The sequence below is a fragment of the Oncorhynchus mykiss genome, chromosome 27 (assembly GCF_057628025.1).
Source record: "Oncorhynchus mykiss isolate SJ-2025 chromosome 27, ASM5762802v1, whole genome shotgun sequence".
Classification (NCBI taxonomy): Eukaryota; Metazoa; Chordata; class Actinopteri; order Salmoniformes; family Salmonidae; genus Oncorhynchus; species Oncorhynchus mykiss.
Window position 1 is genome coordinate 13,761,456 of NC_143048.1, and position 8,545 is coordinate 13,770,000.

The 8,545-nt window shown below is 42.5% G+C and overlaps 1 protein-coding gene across 1 annotated transcript; it reads left to right on the forward strand.

The window, feature by feature from the left end:
* The first annotated feature begins 209 nt into the window (after positions 1-209).
* LOC110507572 (proteasome subunit alpha type-6) lies at positions 210-2,979 on the forward strand. Its single transcript, XM_021587640.3, has 7 exons — positions 210-380; positions 800-894; positions 1,205-1,286; positions 1,459-1,614; positions 1,917-2,095; positions 2,201-2,295; positions 2,490-2,979. The coding sequence occupies exons 1-7, from the start codon at positions 305-307 to the stop codon at positions 2,545-2,547; spliced, it is 741 nt and encodes a 246-aa protein (XP_021443315.1). The 5' UTR covers positions 210-304; the 3' UTR covers positions 2,548-2,979.
* The last annotated feature ends 5,566 nt before the right edge of the window (positions 2,980-8,545 follow it).

An 8,545-nucleotide genomic window follows, 5' to 3' on the forward strand; every position in this document is an offset into this window, starting at 1 on the left:
TTTTATTTTGAAGGCAACCCGCCGAGTCCACTATTGTTGCTCACGCTAATGTTGTTCACAACACACATGTGCCAACCTTCTCATGATTCATTGAAAAAAGAAAGAGAAAGTAAAACTCCGGGAAGCTCTACAAACGTCTTTATCGTCCTCTGCTCTCTATTGTAGAGTGATCTTCTTTTTTTGTACCACAAAAATAAAAATAAACTATGAATATAGTCCTATAAGGTTATTAGGCTACTGCAGAAAAGGTAACAGGTATCTCGCCGAAAGTTCACTTCTGGTGACCATCATTTGAAGCAAAGCAATGTCCCGTGGTTCGAATGCTGGATTTGACCGACACATCACGATTTTTTCTCCTGAGGGCCGCCTCTATCAAGTCGGTGAGATATTTTGCTTCATTCCTCCGGTTTTGCTTCATGCAGCGGATGACCTAGGCTAGTCTAGCCTCCGTATAGGTATCGTTCTGTAGCATCTCAAATGTAAGATATTCGCAATATGTTGCGCTGTATCCGATGTTGAGCATCTCCATAGGCCAAACGTGTAGTATATTGTGATTGTAAACATAGAGTGATTGTGTATTTCACATAGAATATGTCGGGGGGACGAACGTTTTAAATGTGCTTTTCTTGTCTGTGGTATTATTTGTTCGTCAATTAAGCGATCTACCAATGTTTGAGACTTTCCCAAGAGCACCTTTAGAAGTATAGTATTCAAAGTCCCCTGTTTACCCCATGCAGCTTTTAAAAGTTAGCCTATATTTAAGAAGTATAATCTCATGTTCTCATGTGTTGCCCCTCAGAGTATGCCTTCAAAGCCATCGCGCAGGGTGGGTTGACATCACTGGGCGTGCGGGGGACAGACTGTGCTGTGGTGGTCACACAGAAGAAAGTGCCGGTAAGATATTCCGCGTCGGTCCTTAGCTACATCTCCATGGTACCAGGAGCTTCTTTCTTGGTTGTCTTTGTCTTCATCCAAATTAGAAAATGAACGCCGATATCTGGCTTGAGAGAAAGAGTCAGTCATGAACAGTGAAGCATGACCGAGTGGTGTCTCGAGGGTTCCTGCTGACAGGACACAAGCCATGGTTTTGTTAAAGCTTGTCCAAGGAAAGCTGGTATTGTGGAACCAACCCAATATTCCTAACAACAATGACGTATCATCTATTATATGTGTGTATATATGTGATCCTGTCATTATACTACAGGACAAGCTGCTGGATTCTGCCACTCTGACCAACATGTACCCACTTACCCCACGCATTGGATGTGTGATGACAGGACACAATGGTGTGTACAATGGCACAGACGACATCTCACATCACACACGCGCACACGCTCGCACACACACACACACACACACACACATCACGCGCACACGCACACACACACACACATCACACGCACACACACACGCGCACACACACACACACGTTTACCCTCTCTTCCTCTCCCCCCTCAGCGGACAGTCGATCCCAGGTCCACAGGGCACGAGTGGAGGCCGCCGAATGGAAGTACAAGTTTGGCTATGACATCACAGCAGACATGTTGTGTCGGAGAATGGCGGACATCTCCCAGGTCTACACACAGAATGCTGAGATGAGACCTCTGGGATGCTGTGAGTGGTGTCGTCCCGTCACCCGGTCTCTCTTTCCTCTTCCTCTCCATTGATTCACCACACTAGAATTCCAAATGGTAGCGCAAAGAGTGACTCTTTTCACTTTGTTCTGCACTCAGTTAACTGAAAATGTGCTTAGAGTTTTGAAACATGAGCCATTTTGATGATCTGTTTAGATTTTTGTGCTTAGAGTTGTGAAAATGGCATCAAAGTGATTGAAAAAAACAGTAAGTGCAGTAGGTGAGTCCTCACTCCCACACAGAGGACACAGACCCATAACCATCTCCTCCCCATATCTCCAGGTATGATCTTTGTGGCCATTGACCCCCAGCTGGGTCCCATGCTGTATAAGTGTGACCCGGCAGGCTACTTCTGTGGCTTTAGGGCCACTAGCGTGGGGGCCAAGCAGACAGAGGCTAACAGCTACCTGGAGAAGAAACTGAAGAAGAGGCCGGAGCTGTCATATGAGATGACTGTGGAGGTAGGCGGATGGATGCCCCTGGATACTCATGGAAACATCTGGCGAAAAGTGAAAATCTGTACAGTATTCAGTCTCTCTCTCTCTGTTGCTTTCCCTCTTCTATAGTTGGCCATCTCCTGTCTCTCTTCAATTCTGTCCATGGACTTCAAGCCCAGTGAAATTGAAGTGGGTGTGGTGACTAAGGAAAGCCCCAAGTTCAGGTGCTATACTATCACAGTAACTGCATTTCGTCATCACTGTGCTTTTCCATATGCTCATATGGTAATGATCAATGTTTTAGACGAGGGAACAACAGCCAAGTGATCAATATGCAATTCATCTATCCTTCTCTCTTTCTCTCTTCCCAAGCCTGTTTCTAACATCCACTCTCATCTTCTCGTCTTCCCCCTCACAGGACACTCTCTGAGACAGAGATCGACACCCACCTGGTGGCCATTGCTGAGCGGGAGTAGAGGTGCAGCCATCCACATACAGTAGATCAGGGTGACTAACTAACCTAGTGGTTCAGTAATTGGACATTAATACTACTGCAGTAGATCTACTTCAGACTGCTGTTGCAGAAGGTCCCATCTTAAACAATTCTAGGATATTTTTCTACTTTCCAGCTATTTACATCTGCACAGGTTGATTTTCACCTTCAGTCTGCATATCTAAGCTCCTAGGACATACAGCCAGGCCGTAATTAGACTTTGGTTGTTGTTGGAATGGTTTGATCGTTTCATCCATCCTATTTATTGTCTGTATCTCATTGAACCTCGTTGTTCATGACCACCAAATGGGTTTTAGCTACCTGTGACCAGAGCATTACTCATGTCATCTATCACCTGCCACAGAAACACTGTCTAACAGAATAAAAACACATCAAGTAAAACAAAAGAACACTAATATCCCTTTTTTATTCTGATATGCTTAGATGTTTTCTGTAGAATCACAAAAGACACAGTAGTGCTTAACCTTTTGCATTTATTTGATTCGACACGTGTAACTGGAGTTCTGGGTCCATATTCACAACGTGTCTTAGAGTAGTGGTGCTGGGGCCGTATCCGCAAAGCGTCTCAGTAAAGGTCCTAGGAATCCTGTTAAAACGTGTTTTAACACACACACAAAAACTCCCAGCTCAGAGTAGGTTTTTAGGATGATGTTATTAAGACACTGCTCAGACAATCTCTGAGCCAGGAGTAAAATCTGTTCATAAAAGTTTATCTCAGCTGGTGATCACAACAGTTTGAGGTACCACAAAGGAAAGATAGTGATGACGCTCATTGAAGTTGTTGCATATGATGGGGAATAACCGTTGGTGATGAGGCATCGCCAGCTGTGAACTCTATAGCATGTTTCAGACAACCATCAAATGTTGCAATGGTAAAACGATATATGCTGGATGCGATCACTTTGCCTACTCTTAATTCTTGCCTAATAGCATCCATCTTCTTTAAAAAAAAACAACTAATTCTGATGGTTGTAAAAAGTGGAATTTTGATCATATTACCATTATATCAACACACTCGTCACTCCTGTTTAACAACTCCTAATCGCTTTGGCACAGTAGGCATTAAGTCACTTGCCGATAATGTTGCATAAAACGTTTGAAAGGTCTTCCATTTTCATCGAACACAATCAAAGTTAACGTAGGCCCTAGATGGCTTCAGTGGCCCAACTTATCGTCATGCCCAATTTAGGCATATTTTTAAACAATGTGATATTGCTCTTCAACGGGATAACCTGATTTAACTTGATGTAGGTTAATTAAATAATCAAAAGAAAAACTTGATTATTGATTAGCCTAGTGGTTCTAAGTACAGTGTGCCTTGCGAAAGTATTCGGCCCCCTTGAACTTTGCGACCTTTTGCCACATTTCAGGCTTCAAACATAAAGATATAAAACTGTATTTTTTTGTGAAGAATCAACAACAAGTGGGACACAATCAATAATGGAACGACATTTATTGGATATTTCAAACTTTTTTAACAAATCAAAAACTGAAAAATTGGGCGTGCAAAATTATTCAGCCCCTTTACTTTCAGTGCAGCAAACTCTCTCCAGAAGTTCAGTGAGGATCTCTGAATGATCCAATGTTGACCCAAATGACTAATGATGATAAATACAATCCACCTGTGTGTAATCAAGTCTCCGTATAAATGCACCTGCACTGTGATAGTCTCAGAGGTCCGTTAAAAGCGCAGAGAGCATCATGAAGAACAAGGAACACACCAGGCAGGTCCGAGATACTGTTGTGAAGAAGTTTAAAGCCGGATTTGGATACAAAAATATTTCCCAAGCTTTAAACATCCCAAGGAGCACTGTGCAAGCGATAATATTGAAATGGAAGGAGTATCAGACCACTGCAAATCTACCAAGACCTGACCGTCCCTCTAAACTTTCAGCTCATACAAGGAGAAGACTGATCAGAGATGCAGCCAAGAGACCCATGATCACTCTGGATGAACTGCAGAGATCTACAGCTGAGGTGGGAGACTCTGTCCATAGGACAACAATCAGTCGTATATTGCACAAATCTGGCCTTTATGGAAGAGTGGCAAGAAGAATGCCATTTCTTAAAGATATCCATAAAAAGTGTTGTTTAAGGTTTGCCACAAGCCACCTGGGAGACACACCAAACATGTGGAAGAAGGTGCTCTGGTCAGATGAAACCAAAATTGAACCTTTTGGCAACAATGCAAAACGTTATGTTTGGCGTAAAAGCAACACAGCTCATCACACTGAACACACCATCCCCACTGTCAAACATGGTGGTGGCAGCATCATGGTTTGGGCCTGCTTTTCTTCAGCAGGGACAGGGAAGATGGTTAAAATTGATGGGAAGATGGATGGAGCCAAATACAGGACCATTCTGGAAGAAAACCTGATGGAGTCTGCAAAAGACCTGAGACTGGGACGGAGATTTGTCTTCCAACAAGACAATGATCCAAAACATAAAGCAAAATCTACAATGGAATGGTTCAAAAATAAACATATCCATGTGTTAGAATGGCCAAGTCAAAGTCCAGACCTGAATCCAATCGAGAATCTGTGGAAAGAACTGAAAACTGCTGTTCACAAATGCTCTCCATCCAACCTCACTGAGCTCGAGCTGTTTTGTAAGGAGGAATGGGAAAAAATGTCAGTCTCTCGATGTGCAAAACTGATAGAGACATACCCCAAGCGACTTACAGCTGTAATCGCAGCAAAAGGTGGCGCTACAAACTTAAGGGGGCTGAATAATTTTGCACGCCCAATTTTTCAGTTTTTGATTTGTTAAAAAAGTTTGAAATATCCAATAAATCTCGTTCCACTTCATGATTGTTTCCCACTTGTTGTTGATTCTTCACAAAAAAATACAGTTTTATATCTTTATGTTTGAAGCCTGAAATGTGGCAAAAGGTCGCAAAGTTCCAGGGGGCCGAATACTTTCGCAAGGCACTGTATTTAGAGATATCATGTGAAATAGTCCTCATGTGAAGTCATTGTCAAAAGTGCAAGAGATACAGTTGTGTTTATCCGTAGGTATAGATTATTTATAGATTGATTATATAGAAATATCAAAACATTCTAACTACTCCAAAGCAATTGCATGTGACGCCAGAAGCACTGACTCACTGCATTTTTCTATTATCAAGAAACCTGCTGGTAACTGTGTCCTAAATATCTGTTGACTAGGTGGGACTCTTATGACGAAAGAGGCTTCATGCATAGCTTATATTTTTACCCATAAGAGTAGGTGTAAAATGTCTCTATTCTCATCACTTCCGACCAATGTTGTACTTGGAGACGCTTTGAGGATACATGTCCTGATCTAGGATCGATTTGTCCTTTTAAATCATAATGAAAAAGAGAGGGGACCTGATCTCAGATCAGCTAACCCTATTCTGGGACACTTTGTGAATATGGGCCCAGACATCAAACAATAATCCATGCACAAATGAGGGACACACACATTCTATTACAATTCTCCTACTGGCCATGACCTCACTTCTCTGTTCCACACGCTTTCCCTGAAACCCACTGTAGGAGGCTACACTTCAGTACTGGGCCAGTAGATGGTGCTATTGAGATAATGATCAGAGTTTCAGCAGGTATCAGGGAAATAGGAATTCAGTTCACATACAGTAGATAACCAGTGGGGAGCGATGTTGCTTAACTTGTGATATCCTTCCCCTTGTGGCCTTGCTGCCACTTCAGCACAAGGCATGCACATGTGCCTCATTGGTACTTCATATAGCCATGTTGATGTTTTTTTTGCCTGTTGATAATGCCACGCTACATTTATATGTGCTTTATAATTTAGGTTTATTAATGGTAGAATATGATTCCCTACGTAGTGCACTGCTTTTGACCAGAGCCCTATAGGACCTGATCAAAAGTAGTGCACCGTATAGATAGATATGGGGAGCATTTCGACATAGACCCTGTCTGATAATTATTATAATTATTATTCCGTACAATATAGCACTACGACCCAAACATCATCACCAATCTCCCCCACTCTGACAGTGCAAATGCCATCCTCCATTGTAGATGAGTAAACCCCTGGGATAAAGCCAGCCTCAGCCATATTCATTACAGTGAAACATACAGACACAAAAAACATCGAATCAAAGACACAATTCTAATCCTGTTGTTTTGAATGGGCCTCACCGCCACAACACTGTCACAGCACGTGACACAACACTGGGCGCGTTCGTAAATTCACTCTAGCTATCTACTCCGGTTTCAGAGCACTCTCGTCTGAGTGTGCCAGAGCGCAGAATGACAGATAATAACAGAATTTACGAACGCTCAACATCAGTTGAATATGGTCAACACCCGTTGAATGTGGTCCGGGTATCAGTCAACGTTGGCAAAAAAAAAGCGTAATTCAATTGTTGCCAGCAGCACAGTTAGTCACCAACGCTCTGTATAACATGAAAACAGCCGAACCAGCTCTACTAGGGCGAGTAAAATTTTCAGAGTGAGCTGTTTTCTCATTTGTGTCTTGAAGTAGCTAGTAAACTAGCCAATGTTATCCAGTTAGTTTGGGTGCTTGACTGCTTTTGTGAGGCCAGAACGCTCGGATCGACCCTACTCCTCGGCCAGAGCGTTCAGTGTGCGCTCCAAACGCGCTGAGCAAAACGCGCTGAATTTAGGACAGTCTGACAACAGCTCTGAATTTACGAACGCTAAGAGCACACTCGGAGAACACTCAGGCACTCCAGATTTAATTTATGAAAACACATTCTGTCAAAACTAAAGGGGAATAGTGCAATGAGTCAGTTAACCTAGTATCCATGGTCAATTCCATTCAAATTCAGGCAGTTCAGTAAGTAAACTTCATTTTTATAGAGCACATACAAATTGGAATTTCAGTTTACTTTCTGAATTAACTGAATTTAAATTAAAGTAACGGCCTGTACAGTCTGAAACAATTGTACCATGCAAACTGTCTGGACTGTATTGGATTGTTGTGCTAAAAAGGACATGGGATGGTCTTTATGACGTTTTATGGGCATTTAAGGCTGCAGGGTGCCACTGTTTATATTAGGCTACTGTAATCCAAAGGGAAAATGCAACAGGTGATGGGGCTGTTGTGTGAAAATAGGTTTTGGATTCATTGGGAAAAAGAATGCATTCAAATGAAATGTGTCTTCCGCATTTAACCCAACCCCTCTGAATCGGAGAGGTGCAGGGGCTGTCTTAATCAACAACCTGGGGAGCAGTGCCTTGCTCAAAGGCAGAACAGCACATTTCCCCGCCTTTCCTATTCGGGGATTCGAACCAGCAACCCTTCTGTTACAACACTCTTAACCACTTGGCCATGTGTTGCACTGTATTTATCTGGGCATTTCCAGGCAGACAGGTAGTAACTGCAGCCAGCTGTAGTACAGTAGATTACATCTAGACAGATCATCATGGCTAACTCCCCTGAGCACCCTCACATCAAAACCCAGATCATTTACACTACAGTACATCTAAGGCCTTTACTCAGCTTACTACAGTAACAGCACACCAACACACTACAGCCTATGTCTAAAGTAGAGTACATGAAGTATACCATTCATTAAAACACTTGTGTGAAACTTTGTACGTGGCAGATTACAGTAAACTTGTAATATTCGCTCGATTATATTCTTACAGAAAAAAAGCAAACTTCATAATCATTTAGTTATAAAATCAAGCTGGAGGATTAGGGACTGTATCTTTTTTATTTTTACATTTTAGTTAATTATCTTATCCAGAGTTATTAGTGTTAAGTGTCTGCTGGTTTTTCACCTAGTCGACTCATGGATTCGAACCAGTGACCTCTCATCTACTGGCCAAACGCTATTAAATTCACCAGTATCTGCAGCAGGTGTGTGCACACTGTGTGTGTGTGTCTGGCAGCAGTGAGTGGTCTCTGTCAACCTAGTGGGTCCAAAACAGGACGCTGCATGTGTGTGTTTGTGTTCACCTTCTCCAAGGTCTGCATAGTGCCGC

Bases quoted from the DNA above. Each gene is read 5' to 3' on its own strand.
- LOC110507572 (XM_021587640.3), top strand. From the start codon at position 305: ATGTCCCGTGGTTCGAATGCTGGATTTGACCGACACATCACGATTTTT. The intron at 1,615-1,916 runs GTGAGTGGTGTC...CCATATCTCCAG, and splicing joins GATGAGACCTCTGGGATGCT to GTATGATCTTTGTGGCCATT. The intron at 2,096-2,200 runs GTAGGCGGATGG...CCTCTTCTATAG, and splicing joins CATATGAGATGACTGTGGAG to TTGGCCATCTCCTGTCTCTC.